This window comes from Lytechinus variegatus, chromosome 9, assembly GCF_018143015.1.
Source record: "Lytechinus variegatus isolate NC3 chromosome 9, Lvar_3.0, whole genome shotgun sequence".
Classification (NCBI taxonomy): Eukaryota; Metazoa; Echinodermata; class Echinoidea; order Temnopleuroida; family Toxopneustidae; genus Lytechinus; species Lytechinus variegatus.
This window is the reverse complement of record NC_054748.1, coordinates 23,781,271-23,803,429: the sequence shown is the minus strand read 5'-3', so window position 1 is coordinate 23,803,429 and position 22,159 is coordinate 23,781,271. Positions and strand designations below refer to the sequence as shown.

The window sequence follows — 22,159 nt, the reverse complement described above, 5'->3', positions numbered from 1 at the left end:
AATGAATGCTGGACAGTGCACGCCTGTTGAAAGACCAACTATTTCGACTTCTCTTTCATACCGTAACAAGGGAAAATGGGTGTATTTTCCATTAGAATCATGGTTATGTATATACATGTATTCCATTTAGTTGAATCTGTATAGATCGATGATTATTTTTTTTCTCTAGATTTTTTAGATTTATTTTTTTCCACAATCTGATAAAAAAGGGTTCGATAGCATAAAAACACATTCAGAAAATACATTCAAATATACATTCAAACACGAATACAAAAGGGTACATTATTAATAGAGTCAATAATAGAAAGTGGTGGGATTAACGATAGGCCTCAAGACCTTTCAAAGTCAATCCCTATAACACAAAAGATCTACCAAAACGAAAACCAAGGGGGGGGGGGCGGATTAGGCAAATTAATAGGAGTTTGGAAGAACATTTCTGAATATTCGTTTAAAAGTCGAAAGACTTTGGCAAGAATTCAGGATACTCGGAAGGCAATTCCTCATACTCGGACCTGAATATTATAAGGTGAATTTACACACACACAAATTCCGCATGAACCCCTTCCCCATTGATTCTTCTCAAATCTGTGCCATTGAACAGCACCAATAAAGATTCATGCACCTTTTACTAGAAAAAATATGCACCTCTACGGTCTTCTTCTAAGTAGACACAAGCCTTCTACATTTTGCATTACCTTGTCAATTTTTTATTCAATTAGAAAACACCAGACTTGACACATTATCGCTGTTCACTCAAATTCATTTCTCGAGGTGAAGGGAGGGGGGATTGGAAGGTGGTCTTAAATATTTTTTTTTTAAGAATATCCTCTACTATTTTCAATGGACACAACACAAGTCATTCGTCCTATTCTTATCACGGCAATGTTTGTGGTAGACACAACTTTTCTACTTCCGTCTTACATTTTCGAAATTGTCACGAAAAACACGATACATATATAGTTATCGTATAATTATATCCTCCTTTTCGCTGTTAATTTAGGTTATTTATTGGGGGAATGGCAGGATTTTCTAGAAGATATATTTAGAGAAGTTCAATGGAGCAACCCCTACCTTGAGGAATGCACACTACCCCAGCGTCTTCGCTGTGACCACAGTTGTGTTCACCAATTGGACGATGAGAACAGTCCAAGATTGTATCTTCATTTCCTGAACAGCTGACGTCATCGAGTTGGATAGGACCAGAGCCTTGGCCGAATTGAGCTGATCCTGGGGCGCTGAGAGCTCCCTCGAAATCGAGCATTCTACAGATAATATTAGCATTGTCCAGATCCCATCCGTCATCGCAGATAGTTCCCCATTCTCCGTTAACGTTGATCTCGACTCTTCCTTCAGCGTCGTTGTTTCCATTAACCAGGCGTACTACTTCTATGTTTGTATCAAAGAATTTATAGAAAAGAATCTTAACTATTGAATACTTACGATTTAAACGCTCGATAAATATATTCCCTTTCGAAATACGCAAAAATTACAATAATGCATGACAAACAATATCTTTTTTTCTTTTTCAAAGAAAGTCTTTATTCAATATTTCTCCACAACGCATATAAACAAATGCAAAATGTATGTGATACATCAAATTCAATATCATACATATACACAATACATAATTTAAATAAGCTCGATGTGCCTCGATTCATCAAGATATACAATAAACTTATTTTGTTGCATGTGCATAGTTCGTTCTATCTCATGCTGATACTTTAATTTCTTTTGAAATGATGAGAATGATAAGTTTCCTTTTAAACATTTAGTTGAAAAGATATAATATTTGGCATATAAAATATCAAAATTAAAAGAAGAATTTCCAGCTGGTATGCCAAATACAAAGTCATTGAAAGATAATTTTATTTCACTTTTAAGAGTGTATTTTTCAAAATCATCTAAAAATCGACGAGTAAGGGGACATTCCCAAAATAAATGAGCAATAGTTTCCGTGTGTGCTGAACAAAAGGAACATAAATCAGAATGTGATATACCAACAGTTTTCAAGTACTTGTTAACGCCAAGAATATTATGAAAAATTTTGTACTGAAAATATCTAAGCTTTGTTGAAAAAGTACATTTAAAAGGAATCATATAGATTTTGTCCCAAGTAACGATTGGATCTGAAATAATACTTTTCCATTTGTTTTGTGAAATAGGAATTTTAAAAATTTTCTCAACACACGTTTTATGAATATATTTACACACTTTTGTTACCTTGTTTATGTTATATATAATTTCCTCTTGGTAATTCACTTTTTTTAGGAGGTTCTTTGCAAACCATTTTCCATTCAATTGGTATGGCAGATATAACAGAATAATAATCAAGAAAATTACAATGAATATCAAACTTATAAACAAAATCAGAATGAGAGAGAAAGTTACCATCCTGCTTCAACAAATGATTTAACCTAATAATACCTTTATTTATCCAATCTTTTTTAAAAAGTAAAGAACCATTTATCTTGATACAAGAGTTATTCCATATAACCTGATTGTGAATAAACTCAGCAGGAGGATTTTCATTAAAAGTTAAGTCACACCAAGACTGCAAAACTTCTTTAATAAAAATATTATCCATATGAAATTTCTTTTCATTGTTTCTAATATTGCAATAAAAAAGTTTATTACCAAGACCATTTAGGAATAAGTTAAAAAAAAAACATTTCCATTTACCTGTGTTATAATCATTAAAAAATCTTTTCACCCATGTAATTTTCAAGCCCATAATAACTGACTGTATGTGTAACAAACAATATGGCTAATTGCAAGACAGTGGACATTTGGTGAAAGACCGACCATTTAGACCTCTCTAGTCATGCTGTAACTCAAACAGAAAATGACGTCTTTATCATGAGCGCAGCCAACTTCACAACTTCGCGTTTTCCTGCCATCGAACACAATTTCACATTTTCTATTTTTACGAGAGAAAATGTATTCTTCTAACAGAAATGTTCCAAGTAGACACAAACTTTCTACATTCCGCCTTACCTCCTCGAACTTGAAAATAAATTAATGAGAGACTAATCGCTTAACTACATCCTCATCAATGTAAATCTAAGTTATTGATGGAGGGGATGGGCGTGGTGGAGGGGTAGTATTTTATAGAAGATATAGTATAATAATTTTAATAAAGTATCTCCTACCTTGTTGAGTGCACACAACTCCAGCGTCTTCGCTGTGACCACAATTGTGTTGACCAATGCCTCTGTGAGAACAGTCCAAGATGTTCTCTTCATTTCCTGAACAGGTAACATCATCGAGTTGGATCGGACCAGAGCCTTGGCCGAATTGAGCTGATCCGGGAGCGCTGAGAGCTTCCCCGAAACCTAGCATTCTACAGATAACATTAGCATCCTGTAAACTCCAGAGATCATCGCAGATCGTTCCCCATTCTCCGTTAACGTTGATCTCGACTCTTCCTTCAGCTTCGTTGTTTCCATTAACCAGTCTTACAACTTCTGTGTTGGTATCAAAATGTGATAGTAAGAGAATCGAGAATATTTATTACGTACGATTCAAACGCTCGACAAATACGTCCCCTTTTTGAATACCCCAAACTACAATACTACAAGATCAGGCCTCGAAATAGGATTTTTGGGGGGCAAGGCCACTTTTTTGAGGGGCACTTTTTCACTGAGGCCAGGCAGCAGAGGGCACCAAGGCCATAAAGAGGGGCACCAAGGCCACTTTTTAGGGGGCATGTAATAAATTATTTGTAGGTGTTACAGTTTCGCGGCGTGGGGGGGGGGGGGCTTTCCAAAGTCGATGTTATACATCAGATTCATTACCAAACCACATTATTTACTTAAGAAAAAATGAACTTTAATAGTCTGACAACACTCACTGTATAAGGTTTTAAAAGAAAGTTTCATTATTCTTCAGAATCACTTCAGGACAGGATAACACATCATTGCATTGCTTTGAGTCTTGAATTTGACATCCAACATGTAACATGTACATATTAATAAATCAAGTAAAAGTACCTCTGGTAGAAGTAAATTAATTTCATCTAATTCTTTATCCAAATTACCTCATGGCATGCCAAGTAGGCCTGGGACGAATACCCTTTTTGCCATTTGATTGTTCGCCAGAGGAAACAATCGATTAGTTCGATTAATCGAGATTCCTGGAATATCAGAAATCACGCACTCAAAAATTGACCTACTTCCATGACCTACCGGTAGCTGCGCTTATTGATATGGGCTGATATGATGGGAGTGGAACTTGGAATAAATGCATTGTATACAAGGAACATGTACTTGTACTGTGTCATTTATCCCGCCCTCTATACACACAATGAACGAATAGCAAAGGAGTTGTACTGTGTTTGTCATTTTATCCCGCCCTCTCTGCACACAATGAACGAATAGCAAAGGACTTTGAGAACTGTGCGTGACCGCTATGGTGCATGGATGTAAGGCCTGGGACGATTGTCATTTTTACCATTCAATAATTTCCTGAAAAAAATAATCGAATGATTCGATTGTTCGTCGGGAATCAGGTCTTTTAGGTCACAATAGTTGACCTACTTTATGGTTATCCCCACCCCATGAAGAAATCTCCATCAAAGTCACATGTTTAGAATAAATGAAAGTAGGACCTTTTCCCCTTCTCCATGATATTTATATCAAAAGAAACTACATGAAATGAGATTAAAACTTTCAGTTTATTGTTCCAATGAAAATCCTTCCTAAATCCATGCTGGTACTCTGGTATTATGCATGCATCCCTCCAAGTGCCACACCCCTGCATATGAATGAATCAGCCCAGATCAGAGTTCAAAGTCCAAGCCCAAAGATGTAAACAACTCATTCATGAACTATTCTTTGAGACTGACCCCAGGTGGAGCATTTCTTGAACAATTACATCCCTTGCCCACACCATGTCCCCACCCCCACTTGTGGCACTGCCCACGATTCTACACATGTATTTCAAAAAAATGTTTTGCAAAATATTTAATTTGAAATACCTTTTAAAATTACGATTTTTTATCATTTGAACCTACATGTATAACTGGGTCTATTTTTGGAGACTAGTCGAGAAAGTACCACGGGCGCATGTTGGAATGTAGATTTCATTGTGTGAGGGGGATAGAAAAAAGGTTGCATTATTGTTTTGAAACATGAAAGGATTTCTCTGGCTCCCACCCTTATCTTTCTCTCTCTCTCCCTCACACACACACACACACACACAGATGGGGGAGGGGTCAATTTATTTCTGAAGTCATGACCTCTCCTGATAAGGGAACCAGTGCCTTCTTCTTTGTTTCCCCAAAAGTTTCATTGGCTATCCGAAGGTCCAATCAGCTCAAGTGAGCTTGGTTGTGTGTTTTCTTATTGTTTTGTGCACGCAGACAATGAACTCATTTTGTGTATCGAGGGCTCGTCCATTCTTATGCTGCAGCTTACATAGCATATAAGCGCGCTAGCGACCGGCTGACCGCTAGCGGTGTATAGCTAGCTCATATCGTTCGGCGCGGCTTCGGACTAGACTGCATACATGCACTGGACGTTGCTGGTAAAGCTAAGGTATTGGATACTTTTTGAGATCGGAGAATAGTTTTCCTCGCTCAGAAAAAAAAGTGCAGACTTTAAAAAGGGGCACATTATATATCAGAAAAAGGGCACATTTATGAGAAAAAAGGGCACCACGGCCATATAAAAAAGGGCACATTTTTAGTGGCCGTAACTTTTAGCAAAAAGAAGAAGGGCATGACGGCCAGTAATGGGGGCATCGACGGCCATGGCCGTCGATTATTTAGAGGCCTGCAAGATAAACTATAAAGGATGAATGCTGGAAAGTGGACGCCTGTTGAAAAACCAACTATTTCGACTTCTCTTTTATACCGTATGAAGGGAAAATGGGTTTATTTTCCATTAGAATCATGGGTATGTATATACATGTATTCCATTTAGTTGAATCTGTATAGATCGATGATTATTTTTTTTCTCTAGATTTATTAGATTTATTTTTTCCACAATCTGATAAAAATACGGGTTCAATAGCATAAAAATACATTCAGAAAATACATTCAAAATACATTCAAACAAGAATACAAAAGGGTACATTATTAATAGAGTAAATAATAGAAAGTTGTGGGATTAACAATAGGCCTCAAGACCTTTCAAAGTCAATCCCTATAACACAAATGATCTACCAAAATGAAAACCAAGGGGGGGGGGGGTCGGATTAGGCAAATTAATAGGAGTTCAGAAGAACATTTCTGAATATTCGCTTAAAAGTCAAAAGACTGGCAAGAATTTAGGATACTCGGAAGGCAATTCCTCATACTCGGACCTGATATTATAGGGTGAATTTACACACACACAAATTCCGCATGAACTCCTTCCCCATTGATTCTTCTCAAATCTGTGTCATTGAACAGCACCAATAAAGATTCATGCACCTTTTACTAGAAAAAATATGCACCTCTACGGTCTTCTAAGTAGACACAAGCCTTCTACATTTTGCATTACCTTGTCAATTTTTTTTTCAATTAGAAAACACCAGACTTGACATATTACCGCTGTTGACTCAAAGTTATTTCTCGAGGTGAAGGGAGGGGGGATTGGAAGGTGGTCTTAAATGTTTTTTTTAAGAATATCCTCTACTATTTTCAATGGACACAACTCTACAGTCATCCGTCCTATTCTTATCACGGCAATGTTTGAGGTAGACACAAATTTTCTACTTCCGTCTTACATTTTCGAAATTGTCACGGAAAACACAATACATATATAGTTGTCGTATAACTATATCCTCCTTTTCGCTGTTAATTTAGGTTATTTATTGGGGGAATGGCAGGATTTTCTAGAAGATATATTTAGAGAAGTTCAATGGAGCAACCCCTACCTTGAGGAATGCACACTACCCCAGCGTCTTCGCTGTGACCACAGTTGTGTTCACCAATTGGACGATGAGAACAGTCCAAGATTGTCTCTTCATTTCCTGAGCAGCTGACGTCATCGAGTTGGATAGGACCAGAGCCTTGGCCGAATTGAGCTGATCCTGGGGCGCTGAGAGCTCCCTCGAAATCGAGCATTCTACAGATAACATTAGCATTGTCCAGATCCCATCCGTCATCGCAGATAGTCCCCCATTCTCCGTTAACGTTGATCTCGACTCTTCCTTCAGCGTCGTTGTTTCCATTAACCAGGCGTACTACTTCTATGTTTGTATCAAAGAATTTATAGAAAAGAATCTTAACTATTGAATATTTACGATTTAAACGCTCGATAAATATATTCCCTTTCGAAATACGCAAAAATTACAATAATGCATGACAAACAATATGGCTAATTGCAAGACAGTGGACATTTGGTGAAAGACCGACCACTTCGACCCCTCTAGTCATGCTGTAACTCAAACAGAAAATGACGTCTTTATCATGAGCGCAGCCAACTTCACAACTTCGCGTTTTCCTGCCATCGAACACAATTTCATATTTTCTATTTTTACGAGAGAAAATGTATTCTTCTAACAGAAATGTTCCAAGTAGACACAAACTTTCTACATTCCGCCTTACCTCCTCGAACTTGAAAAGAAAGTAATGAGAGAATAATCGCTTAACTACATCCTCATCAATGTAAATCTAAGTTACTGATGGAGGGGATGGGCGTGGTCGAGGGGTAGTATTTTATAGAAGATATAGTATAATAATTTTAATAAAGTATCTCCTACCTTGTTGAGTGCACACAACTCCAGCGTCTTCGCTGTGACCACAATTGTGTTGACCAATGCCTCTGTGAGAACAGTCCAAGATGTTCTCTTCATTTCCTGAACAGGTAACATCATCGAGTTGGATCGGACCAGAGCCTTGGCCGAATTGAGCTGATCCGGGAGCGCTGAGAGCTTCCCCGAAACCTAGCATTCTACAGATAACATTAGCATCCTGTAAACTCCAGAGATCATCGCAGATCGTTCCCCATTCTCCGTTAACGTTGATCTCGACTCTTCCTTCAGCTTCGTTGTTTCCATTAACCAGTCGTACCACTTCTGTGTTGGTATCAAAATTTTAAAGCAAGAGAATCGAGAATATTTATTAAGTACGACCCAAACGCTCGACAAATACGTTCCCTTTTTGAACACCCAAAACTACAATACTACAAGATAAGCTATGTAAAATGAATGCTGGACAGTGCACGCCTGTTGAAAGACCAACTATTTCGACTTCTCTTTCATACCGTAACAAGGGAAAATGGGTGTATTTTCCATTAGAATCATGGTTATGTATATACATGTATTCCATTTAGTTAAACCTGTATAGATCGATGATTATTTTTTTTCTCTAGATTTTTTAGATTTATTTTTTCCACAATGTGATAAAAATACGGGTTCGATAGCATAAAAACACATTCAGAAAATACATTCAAATATACATTCAAACACGAATACAAAAGGGTACATTATTAATAGAGTCAATAATAGAAAGTGGTGGGATTAACGATAGGCCTCAAGACCTTTCAAAGTCAATCCCTATAACACAAAAGATCTACCAAAACGAAAACCAAGGGGGGGGGGGGCGGATTAGGCAAATTAATAGGAGTTTGGAAGAACATTTCTGAATATTCGTTTAAAAGTCGAAAGACTTTGGCAAGAATTCAGGATACTCGGAAGGCAATTCCTCATACTCGGACCTGAATATTATAAGGTGAATTTACACACACACAAATTCCGCATGAACCCCTTCCCCATTGATTCTTCTCAAATCTGTGCCATTGAACAGCACCAATAAAGATTCATGCACCTTTTACTAGAAAAAATATGCACCTCTACGGTCTTCTTCTAAGTAGACACAAGCCTTCTACATTTTGCATTACCTTGTCAATTTTTTATTCAATTAGAAAACACCAGACTTGACACATTATCGCTGTTCACTCAAAGTCATTTCTCGAGGTGAAGGGAGGGGGGATTGGAAGGTGGTCTTAAATATTTTTTTTAAAAGAATATCCTCTACTATTTTCAATGGACACAACTCTACAGTCATTCGTCCTATTCTTATCACGGCAATGTTTGTGGTAGACACAACTTTTCTACTTCCGTCTTACATTTTCGAAATTGTCACGAAAAACACGATACATATATAGTTATCGTATAATTATATCCTCCTTTTCGCTGTTAATTTAGGTTATTTATTGGGGGAATGGCAGGATTTTCTAGAAGATATATTTAGAGAAGTTCAATGGAGCAACCCCTACCTTGAGGAATGCACACTACCCCAGCGTCTTCGCTGTGACCACAGTTGTGTTCACCAATTGGACGATGAGAACAGTCCAAGATTGTATCTTCATTTCCTGAACAGCTGACGTCATCGAGTTGGATAGGACCGGAGCCTTGCCCGAATTGAGCTGATCCTGGGGCGCTGAGAGCTCCCTCGAAATCGAGCATTCTACAGATAACATTAGCATTGTCCAGATCCCATCCGTCATCACAGATAGTTCCCCATTCTCCGTTAACGTTGATCTCGACTCTTCCTTCAGCTTCGTTGTTTCCGTTGACTAGACGTACCACTTCTGTGTCTACATCAATAATATTATATAGAAAAGAACCCTAACTATTAATAATTTACGATTCAAGCGCTTGAGGAATATTTTTCGAAATACGTAGAATTACAAGAATGTAGGATATATATATATATATATATATATATATATATATATATATATATATATATATATATATATCCTGGAAATGGATGAAGAGAACAATGGTAGACGTAGCTTAAATCAAGGTTCCCCAGAGCTATCTACCCTTTGGAAACATTGGTTATGCCGAAAAAATGTCTCTGCCGGGAATCGAACCCGGGCCCCCAGCTTTGAACGCCGGTGCCTTAACCACTAGACCACAGAGACGGGCTAGTGGCTAGGCCGACCGAGATCAGATTGACCGTCAGAAAGACAGATTTTCGACACTATACCAATTACCTTTGTCGGGTGAAGGTGGGTTTTGAACAATGACAAGCCGTTATGCCTCATCTGGATCAAAGCTATTGCTTCGATACAGTACACGTATGTGAGAAAGTATACAAATGTGTGAAGCTATACATGTACAACAGCTGTGGCAACTCTTTTATTTAAATAAGAGTTGCCACAGCTGTTGTACAGCTGTTGATTACGAATCTGGATGATGCCACTCGTGTAACCTTGAGCATTTTCCGCAAATTGGCAAAATCCAATATGGCCGCCAAAATATGCAAATTACCCATGAAAATCATAAAATTGTCCGCACATTGGCTGTGAAATGCATGAAATTGTGTGGCAGGAGTGAAATACAATCTTAAAAAATAATTTTTGACAAAATATTTCTTTTCCTGATATTCAAAATGGCCGCCATAGGCCTTGTATACACTATCATGTACAATATGAATAGGGAAACTAATTTTCACAAAAAATGAGCATTAAACTGCAAAAAATCGCGGTGTATGAACGAAGTAATATATACAAATCATCATTATTAAATAGATATATCATTTATAAGGTCAAATATGGGAACAATGCTGTATTTTGATCTAAAATAGCCGCAACTTGCCGAAACTTGACGACGGTCTCCTGCGTTCTGAAATTTAGTTAAATAATATTTTTCATATACTTTTGTATATTCAGAAAGAGATTGTAAATGATACGTGTGTCTAAAATGTAAATATATGTAAAATCTATGTAATAATTGATTATGTTGTATTATGTTGAACATGTGGAACGCAGAACTAAATTTCAAGCAAACAAAAGCAAACAAACAGTATTGCGTACATTGGCAATGGGGGCCAAAAACTTCACAAGAGTGATCACTAAAATGCTTATTATGAAGATTAAACAGGTGGAATACTGACTATAAACATAATCATTAACGAAACATTATCAATATGCCATGTATGTGGTGAATGTTGTATTTTTATATTCAAAATGGCTGCCAAATACCCTAAAAGTATTATGCACAAAGAGAAATGGGAGGAGAGAAATCACAAGAGTGAGCGCTAAAATGCATATATATGTGATAAATTAATTGGATACTGTCTAAAAACGTATTTTCTAACGAAATATATCATTCAGGTTTCAAGTTTGTTATTTCGACTTTCAAAATGGCCGCCATCGACATTAACCGTATTATGTACAATGCAAAGTGGGAAACCAATATTCACAGGGGTGAGCACCATATTGCACGTAATAGTCATCTATTAGTAAAGTATTGTCTGAAAGCATAATTTCTATTAAGATATATAATTTATTCTGCCAGTTAGGTGAGAAATACGGTTATTTTAAAGTCAAAATGGCCGCTACAGTCCCTTACGGTATTATGCAAAATATGAATGGGAACAAATACATTTCAACAGAATTTGGCTTTGCTTGGTCAAACGGTGATGTATGAGTGGAATTTTGTTTGAAAACATGATTTATAACAAAATAATGTCATATTTTATGTAATTTAGGTGATAAATACTGTACTTCAATATTCAAAATGACTGACATATGCCCTTTTTGTGAACATTATTTGTCTCCACCCAAATTGTATATTATACGGTAAGTGCCTATGGTGGCCATTTTAAATTAAACAATGTAGCATTTATCACTTTAATTACACAACATTGTGATAATATCTCGTTAGAAACCATGGTTTTAGACAATAATTCACACTTACATCACAATTCAAAATTATATGCAATATTCAGAGTCAGGCAAAACCAAATTCTGTCAAAATTATATGTCCCATGTTACAATGTACACAATAATTTTAGGACCTATGGCAGCCATTTTGGATTTCAAAGTACAGCATTGATTACCTCCACCATTTCCACGACCAATATGTGATGTATTTATTTAGAAATGTTTAAGACACTATCTTTACTCGTACATCCCAGTTATATGCATTTTATGATTCTCACTCTTGTGAAAATTAGTTTCCCTGCTTGCATGTTACATAATTTAGTTAGGGCTTGTAGAGGTTATTTTAAATGTCAAAATACAACATTTATCACCTTTTTGGAAGAAGAAATGTGATGATTAAAAAAAATGTTTTCAAATAACGTTTTACTCATACAACAGGATTATATGGATGTCATAGTCAAGCATATCCAAATTCTTACAAAATTATATGTCCCAGTTCACCTTGTCGATAATACTGTTAGGGCCTATAGGGGCTATTTTGAATTTCGTAATACAGTATTTATCTCATGCATGACAAAAGAAATGATATGTGTTGCTATAAAACATGATGTCAGACAATATTTTACTCATAGATCACAATTACATGCATTTTATGTTTCTTACTCGTGTGAAAATTGGTTTCTCCATTTGCATTGTACATGATGAATGTAGGGGCTTCGGCGGCCATTTTTGAATTTCAAAATACAGCATTTATCACATAAATGGCATATATACAATGATGTTTTTAGTCATTATTTCACTCGTTTATCTTACTAACATGCATTTTATTGTCCAATCTTGTCATTTTTGGGGGCCCCGGCCATTGCCATTGTATAAAATACTCTTTGGGTCAGTGGCAGCTATTTTAGATATCAAACTACAGCAATGTTCCCATATTTGACATAATAAATAATATATCTCATTAGTAATGATGATTTGCAAATATTACTTCGTTCATACATCGCGATTTTTGCAGTGTCGTGCTCATTTTTGTGAAAATTAGTTTTTCCTATTCACCCACCGGCATTGTACATGATAGTGTACACAATGGCCTATGGCGGCCATTTTGAATATCAGGAAAAGAAATATTTTGTCAAAAATTATTTTTTAAGATTGTATTTCACTCCTGCCACACAATTTCATGCATTTCACAGCCAATGTGTTGAAAATTTTATGATTTTCAAGGGTAATTTGCATATTTTGGCGGCCATATTGAACTTTGCCAATTTGCGGAAAATGCTCAAGGTTACACGAGTGGCATCATCCAGATTCGTAATCAGCACCCTCGAATTGACAAGAAACCATCAAAAAATATTGTATATATAAAAAGCCAAGGTTTGGTCAATTTTCTATGGGGCCTATCCTGGACTATATCTACAATTCACTGTAAAATAACTGGGATGGAAGAACATTTGTCATAAGATTCCTGCAAGTAAACTTTAATGTTGACCTCAAAATGAAATTTGACCTTACCATGCGCCCTCCGACTGCGCCATAACATTTAGGTCTAAGTATCTCCCATCCAAGTTTGTTTGAAAAGTGACCAACAGTTGCGAAATTGTGTGTCATATAAGAGAGTCATGCATGTAAACTTTAACGTTGACCTGAAAATGATATTTGACCTTCCCATGTGACCTCCGACTGAAACATAATATGGAAGTCTGCTAAATATATCTCCAACCCGAGTTTGTGTGAAAAGTGACTTACGGTTGCAGACTTATGTGTCTTAAGAGAGCCTTGTACGTAAACTTTAACGTTGACCTAAAAATGACCTTACCGTGTGACCTTCAATTTCAGCATTACGTGCATTTTACCTACGTTCATCTACCATCCAAGTTTGGTTGAAAACTAACGGTTGCGGAGGTATTGTTATAATAGGCACCTTTCGCAAATCTCTACAACGCGAGATTAGAGTCGGGTAACTCAAAAGTTTACGATTAATCATAGACTCGAATTTCTAGATTGATCATACATTACAGTCAATACAATCAAACGTAGAAAACTGTTTTACAATCATTGCCAAGCTTTGTGTTACAGGCCCTATAGATCTTGCTTTTCGTGCGCAAAGCTCTTTCATACGATACCAGCATGCCATGCCATTTGCCTGCCTAAGCTCGCAGCGGGACTGTACCTGTATCATGGCTATGACTCCGGGGGGGGGGGGCACTTCCATTCACGAGTGGATACCATGCGCGACCATGGGGTCTCGAAAAGCACCCTAAACACGTAATTTCCATATTCTGAAAATGCACCCCTTAACAAGTAATGGCGTGTGAAACCCTACCCTTAACAAGTATTGGAAACAAAACGATACTCTTGGCAAATATTACCTGAAATGAACCCCTAAACAAGTACAGGAATGTTTTATTGTTACGGGTCCTTGGGTCCTTCGGTCGTCGTTTACCTTATTTGGTTTAGTACGACCCCACGTCATTCTGCACCTCGCGCAAATCAACACAAAGTGTTGGGGCAAAAAGGACATCCTTTATAAAACATTTTAATTTTTTTTCATTCCCGCAAATTCCACCCTAAACACGTAATCTTCCGAGCGAAATAGATACCCCTTTTTCACTATTTTTGTGTTTTTGATACCCTTATCACGTTACGTACGTAACGTGCCCTATCGTGAAAAAGACATCCTTTTTACGTGTTTTTTTTGGTCGCGCATGGTATCCACTCGTCAATGTAAGTGGCCCCTCCGGGCTATGACTCCAGCTGGCTGGAGACATGCGAAATGTAGATTATGACATGGATAAGAAAGTGGTTTTTAAAACAAATCGAGTACATATTGAGTAAGGAAAAACGTAACGAATTAAGGCTTAGATATAGATCATTACAGTCAATCGAATCGATATTGCATTTAATGTGCATTACTTGTGAATCACTGGCAATTGATTCCATGGGTCAGATCACCTCTCAAGCCGAATCATTTTCCATGCGTTGACATGTACACAGCATGCAACAGGCCATAAACCGTCTAAATTTGCGGAGTTTTTTTTCTTTTGCCAGCACCTTCTACATAAACAATATGCCTCTAGCACACAATGTAATGGGCAGTATGTTTTACTTTTCCGCAGAAATGGGGGGTTTGCCGGGGGGTACACTTCCATTGATGAGTGGATACCAGGCGCGACCATGGGGTTTCGAAAAGCACCCTAAACAAGGGAAGGTCTTTTCCAGATTATGAAAATGCATCTCTCAACAAGTATTTGGGTTGTGACACCCTACAAGTAGTGGAAATATATCCTTTTTCAGTATTTTAATCATTGTTACTCACACCCTCATAACACTACATAGGCCTATACGTATACCCACTCTTTCCCTTTTTACGTGTGGTCACGCCTGGTATCCACCATTCAATGGAAGTGGGTCCCCCGGGCGGACTCTCGAGCTCTGGGAGGAACCAAATTTGGATTTGGAAAGTCGTCCTAAATCAGATATATCGCTGTTACCATAGTAGCAACCAGAATTTTGCACACGAAACGCAAATTGAATGTTTCCGTTCCAGATGCGAAACGAAAAAAAATCTCATGTCACACAATTTGCATTACAGGACAGAGTTTTACGACCATGACGACGGGCCCAAAAGTCTCTCCCAAAATGAACTACCGTTCTAAATAAGCGTACGCGTCCTCAAACGAAAGGTCGGGAATGTTTGTGACGGACGCACGACATTCGGATCCCTTAGTCTCGCCTTCACCTCTGGTCGGCGAGGCAAAAAACGAACAGTATATTATTGAACCTAGTCTCTTTGATACGCGGCATGATCTTTATATGTGGGGGGGGGGGTGTATATGTGGAATGCACACAATCTAGCGTCTCCAGAAGATCTTTCCTCTTCACAGCCATTCTCAAGGTAGATACAAGCGTTCTACTTTCCAACTTGAATTTTCGTATTGAAAAAAATCTCCCACGAGACACTATAGTCATCGCTTATTATATCGTTATTATCGTTGTCAATTTAGTTTATTTTTTTGGCGATGTGGTAGTATTTTCGAAAGCTATACTTATAGAGTAACCCCTACCTCGGGGAATGCAGACAACCCCAGCGTCTTCGTTGTGGGCACAATTGTGTTCACCAATCGGGCGATGATAGCAGTCAAAGATGGTTTCCTCATTTCCTGAACAGCCGACATCATCGAGTTGAATAGGACCAGAGCCTATGCCAAACTCAGCTGATCCGGGTGCTCCGATAGCACCTTCGAAACCGAGCATTCTGCAGATCACACCAGCATCCTCCAGACCCCATCCGTCATCACAGATAGTTCCCCAGACTCCGTCATGTTGGATTTCAACCCTACCTTCTGCATCGCTGCTTCCACCAACTAGACGTACAACTGTTGAGTCGGTATTTACAATACAGAAACAGCAAAGTTACATCGAGAATATCATATTCTAAACCGTGACATTGTTTAGAATGAACCAAGCTCTCCGGAACGCTCCCCGGGGCCACTTACATTGTGACTAAAGTGGAAACAAGTGGAAACAATGCGCGACCAAAAAACACGTAAAAAGGATTTCTTTTTCAAGATTGGGCACGTAACGTACGTACCGTAATAAGGGTGTCAAAAACACTAAAATAATTAGCTGCTTTCGCTAGGAAAGCTACGTGTTTAGGGTTAAATGTGCGAGGGTGTAAGAAATCAAGACTAAAATGTTTTATAAAGGATGTACTTTTTGCCCCAATAGTAAACACTACGTGTTTTGGGTACGATTTGCGCGAGATGTAGGTGGACCCAACGATGTAGGTAAAGGTAAAACCAACGACTGACGGCCGTGACCGTATCGCTGTACTTGTTTAGGGGGTCAATTCAGGGAATACTTGGCAAGAGTATCGTTTTGTTGCCAATACTTGTTAAGAGTGGGATTTCAAACGCCAATACATGTTAAGATTAGGGTTTCAAACCCCAATACTCGTTAAGGGGTGCATTTTCAGAATATGGAAAATATGTGTTTAGGGTGCTTTTCGAGACCCCATTGTCGCGCATGTTACCCACTCGTCAATGGAAGTGTCCGCCCCCCATCCCCCCGGGGGGGGGGGTGCGTCAGCGATTATTTTATAACAAAATTAGGCCTACGAGACGTCCCAAAGAAAGAGGAACATTATATCCTACACAGAGTAAATCCTGTATAGTGATTGGTTCAAGTAGCTTCATGTGACCGAATATATTTCAACTATGTTTTGCGTGACGTCAGACCTCGATATATTTTTGGATATACCAATATTCTGACGTCATTATTTCACAAAACTGGATATCCAGCTAAACTTTCGGGCGCACCGGCCAGCGTGATCTCTGTACCGGGCAAGTCCCGTGATGCGTCGGCGCAGGCACTAATAATCTGCGTTCCGCTGAGCGCGGTGGCTCGGAGAAAAGTAGGTTATTTAACGCAAGTAATCGGACTTTGCAAGCTCAGCGTATATATTTTGGTTATGAATTATTAAAAGTAGGATATAAAACAAATATATCAGGCGTTTCATTCGATAGCATAGTGGAAATTATTAATCCTCGGTTGGACTGGCAAACCTACTATATGCCCTCGGGACTTCGCCCCTCGGGAAAAATAGTAATTGCCAGACCAACCTCGGATAAATAATTTCACTATACTTTCTCAAAGCCTGATATATTTGTTTATTAGATCATTAAACTATATATCTTCAAAAAAGTTATATTTTTTGCATCGCTCATTATGGCATTATCCAACGAAGGGGATTGTATCAACGTCGTTGAGTCAACTAATATAGGCTCATGTCTGCTTCTTGAAATACACTTTTTATTAAATTTCCAAAGAGCTGAGCAATATGTCTAAAATAGCCCTTCATATGGTTGTATGTTTTTGGATAATCTTATTCTAAGTTAATGCGCGCAAACATCATGAGGGATAAAGGTATAATTTACAGATTTATTCATTGTGCCTAAATATCGTTCGGATCATACAGAAGACAAATTATGGAATGAAAATATTGTTCTGATTATTTACACGGTGCATATGAATAAAAGTTTACACATTGAAAACGTCCAAGGTATTGAAAAATAATACAACATGGGGATAGCTTCTTCACAAATATTCTTTCGTTTGGGTCTCATCGATGAAATGAAGTTAAAAAAATGACAGAATGTTACACTCGAGTGAGCACTGTCCATTTGCGTAAAGCTCGCAGAAAACGGTTTGCGCAGAAATGCTCATTTTCACGCTGTGCCAATGAAAAATGGCGAAAACAAACTGACCGCGCGGTACATTTCGCATATTTTGCTTTTGAATTGTCAGCCAATGGAAAACAAAACATATTTCAACATTTTGTAGCAGATTTGCCACCCAAATCAACATTTTAAACCTAGGTAAGCACAACCTTTTATATGCCAGCTGGATCTGGGTACATGAATGTAATACTGAATGTATTAAAATAAAAATTTATTTCAGAATTTCTCCAGCATTTGTTTTTACGAGGGGGCATCATTTAAACGGGATTTACAATTCATATTGCATTTAAAACTTGTTTCTCCACACCTTTCCGAAGCATGGGAAAAATTAAGAGAAGGAAAATCAATCTTAAACCAATCTTCATGTGAATCACTGCTCCGTGCAAAACAGATATCATCATAAGGGGTCTCGGTGTATGTGGTGAGGGGGAATCGGCGCTAGATGAAGTTATTTAGGCAAGAAAAAAAGGTAAAATAGGATATCTTCAAATAAACCTTTTTAGTTTAAGTCCGTGTGCTCTTAATAATTGACGTATTCTTTTTACGATATAAATATTTCCAGGTTCTGCGCAAATCATTTTGCTTTTGGCATGCACACGCTGGTGACGATGATGATCGTCATTATCACCAAAATTGTTCTTGTTCTTATACAATATACACGAGACACTCTGACGAACTTCACATTCCACTTTACAGAACTTTACTGGCCAAATTCCTATTCAACGGTCCTAAATTCTGGAACTCACTAGCTAATAATATTAAAGATAGTGTCTCCTAAAATTCATTCAAACGTAAACTCAAACTTATTCTGCTTAATTCCTATAATTCTTCGCAACGGAACTAACACTTCATTATCTTGATAATAATTCTTACATTTTCAACTTCTATTGTGTTTCTTTTTTCATCTGAAATTGTCCAGTTATATCATCTTTTGATATTTCACCAGATCGAGCTGGTTCATGGTCAGCCCTTTCCCATTCTTAGTTTTCCTCCTTTTAAAAAAATAGTTATCTTGTCTTGTACTGTCCTGTCTCTTGTTTTGTCTTTACTTCTGACTTGTCATCCCCTCTCTCTGTTTTTTTTTCTTCTGTCTTGCGCAACATATCCTTTACAACGAAGACCTCTTTGTGTGAAAAGCTTTGCATTTGTTCAGTAATTATGTTTGCATCAATATGATTTCTTTTGTTCTCTTTTTATTTCCTGTAATACATGCATGTACGCATATAAGAATAAGTCAAATATACTTTCTTCATTTCCAAGGGGATCCATACTTTACAAGCTTTGCTTTTTAGTGGACCCCCCTCATTTTCAGTTGTACGAAGTAACAATGCCCTATAAAATTTTACTTGATTTGTATTGCTTTATATTACTTTGTATTATGTTTTGAATGGAAATAAAATAAAAGAATTTAATTGAATATTACAATTAGAAGAATTGGTGTTTCCAGGTGGTTGAGAAATAGGCCTACCTGATGGACATTCCTCCTCTGGCACGCAGCGAGGGTCGTCACCTGAAACCCTGAACAATCCGGCCGGACACTGACATTCCTGCATACAGATAAGTGGACAGATTTGCGGTTCTCTGTCCTCGCATGTAAGCGGGCATGCTGAACCGCATGTCTGAAATACCAAGTCACCTTCGCATTGGGCTTTGGGTTAAAGAAAAAGAACAATGAAACTACAAATATTACGTAATTTTAGGAAGTAATGGGGAGTTTTTGCACCGCGACGTAGGAAGAATTCTAAACAAAGTATATCTATGGGAAAATGTTCGTCAAATGACAATGAATAGCTGTTTTTTTATCTAAAATGGGTTAACCGGAACAGCAGCTCGTTCTAGGTCCCGGAACTGACGAATAAATGCAAATTATGTCGTTTCTCTAGAGTCCAGGACGAAACTGCTGTTTCGTTTCGATGTAAAAGTCAATTGCAGCTCACGAAACTTTGTCTTGCGTTGTACTAAATATATTAGGGAGCGGAATGAATCCTACAACGCAGAAAATGCATTGCCATGCTTGTCAACTCGCAATGAGGTATATGTTGAGGGTCGAATAATCGAAAGAGCAGTTTCGTCCGTGACTCTGGACAAAATACATATTTGCAATTTTTATCGTCTGCTCTGAGACGTCAGACGAAACTGCTGTTCCGATTCATTGACCATCGACAAAAATTAAATTGTTACGTTATACATGTTATAGGATTCATTCTATGACGCTACCTGACAAACGCCCTATTAAACGAAACGTTGGGGTCGTTTCGTCTTTGAAAAGGAGTGTTACCTTCGCTGCTGCAAACAACTCCTGCATCCTCGTAATGGCCACAATTGTTTACACCGATGCCCGGATTACCACAGTCGAAGATACTCTCCTCATCCCCAGTACAAGCCAAGTCATCAAGAAGAATAGGACCGGAACCTTGGCCGAAGTGAGCATATCCTGGAGCATCAGTAGCTGCAGGATAGCCCAACATTCTGCACACAACACTGGCATCTTCCAAACCCCATGAGTCGTCGCAAATAGTTCCCCACTCGCCTTCATATTCAATTTCAACTCTTCCCTCTGCTGGGTGATTTCCTCCAACAAGACGTACGCCTCCTGTTGCCGAATCTAGGAACAGGGGGTAGGAAAGGATAGGTGGTTACTTAAGGTTGCCTTGAGGCTCCCCGGAAAGTATTGCTGTAAATAACCGTATTGACGCATTGCCTATTTGAGAGCCGCGGTGGTCAAAGAATAAGCGGATACAGAGATTGAATCATTTCAGGGGTCCGTTGCAGAAAGAGTTGCGTTTAAACGCAAGTCAAAAAATCAATAGCAAGTCCCAAATGCGCGCTGTTGATTGGTTGAAAATCAAGTTGCGCATGATTTTTAGAGTTGCGATTGATTGCAACTCTTTCTGCAACGGGCCCCAGGTGTGCGTTCACCTCACACGACTGACTGCAATATAATAAGAATGAATATTTCGCTGAAGGAATAACGCCTTGGCTAGGATTCATACCCTAGAATCATGCAGCACTGCTCCATTGTAAAGAGAGGACGAGGCCACGACTACTTTGCGTATGTACTGGAACTTCGACTATTTCTCGTATAAAACCGTGCACTTACTGGCCCGTATTCTTAGGTAATCTGTGCTACATTATGTGAAGCCAAAGTTGTCAAAATTGTGTTAAGATTGTAGCCTAAAGAATCACTTGAGTATCAAATGAGCTGATACCTTTACTTTTAGAGATTTGTGTTACATTTGGCTATCCATTATTAAACCACAACCCTAGACAAGAGTTTAACTTTTAAACAAGTGGAATGCCTCTGGCCGTCTCACCTGCATCACGCAATTCAACATAGCAGCAGTGCTGACTTTGAAAACTACTATAACTCACACAAGATGTTCAGTGATACTTGGTTACTCTTATTTCCACGTTTTATGAATTAGACCAATACACTTACAGAGATAGGATGGTAATTCAACAAATACCCCCAATGCGGCCAAAGTTCATTGATCTCACATGACCTTTGACCTTGATCATGTGACCTGAAACTTGCACAGGATGTTCAGTGATACTTGATTACTGTTATGTCCAATTTTCATGAATCAGATCAAAAAACTTTTAAATTTTGATTGTAATTCAACAGTTTTCAGATAGCGTCAGAGGATGAATCTTTGCACAGGATATTCAGTGATACTTGATTACTCTTATGTCCAAGTTTCAAAAGTCAGATAAATAAACTTGCAAAGTTATGATGGTAATTCAACAGATACCCCCATTATGGCCAAAGTTCATTGACCTTTGACCCTGGTCATGTGACCTAAGATGAGCACATGATGTTCAGTGATACTTGACTACTCTTATGTCCAAGTTTTATGAACTAGACCAACATATTTTCAAAGTTATGATGGTAATTCAACAAATACCCCCATTCGGCCAAAGTTCATTGACCCTAAATGACCTTTGACCTTGATCATGTGACCTAAAACTTGCACAGGATGCTCAATGATACTTGATTACTGTTATGACCAATTTTCATGAATCAGATCCAAAAACTTTTAAATTTTGATTGTAATTCAACAGTTTTCAGATAGCGTCAGAGGATGAATTTTATAACGTAACAATTCATATTTTTGTCGATAGTCAATGAATCGGAACAGACACAGACCCTAATGACCTTTGACCTTGGTCATGTGACGTGAAACTCATGCAGGATGTTTGGTGATACTTGATTAACCTTTTGTCTAAGTTTAATGAACTAGGTCCATATATTTTCTAAGTTATGATGACATTTCAAAACTTAACCTCAGGTTAAAATTTGAATGTTGACGCTGCCGC

General features: G+C 38.0%; 1 protein-coding gene across 10 annotated transcripts in view; it reads right to left on the bottom strand.

Annotated features, from left to right (window-relative positions):
• The window catches only part of LOC121421474 (deleted in malignant brain tumors 1 protein-like), a 48,204-nt gene that overhangs the window by 10,246 nt on the left and 15,799 nt on the right, over positions 1-22,159 (bottom strand). For 8 of the 10 annotated variants that reach the window (XM_041616177.1, XM_041616178.1, XM_041616179.1 and 5 more), the window contains exons 7-13: positions 20,121-20,447; positions 15,668-15,979; positions 9,204-9,524; positions 7,687-8,001; positions 6,859-7,173; positions 3,150-3,464; positions 1,072-1,386 (exon numbers count right to left, since the gene is read on the bottom strand). In XM_041616177.1, coding sequence (XP_041472111.1) covers positions 1,072-1,386; positions 3,150-3,464; positions 6,859-7,173; positions 7,687-8,001; positions 9,204-9,524; positions 15,668-15,979; positions 20,121-20,447 — 2,220 coding nt within the window. The remainder of the gene's footprint in view (positions 1-1,071; positions 1,387-3,149; positions 3,465-6,858; positions 7,174-7,686; positions 8,002-9,203; positions 9,525-15,667; positions 15,980-20,120; positions 20,448-22,159) is intronic. The other 2 variants (XM_041616184.1, XM_041616180.1) reach the window with 2 other exon arrangements.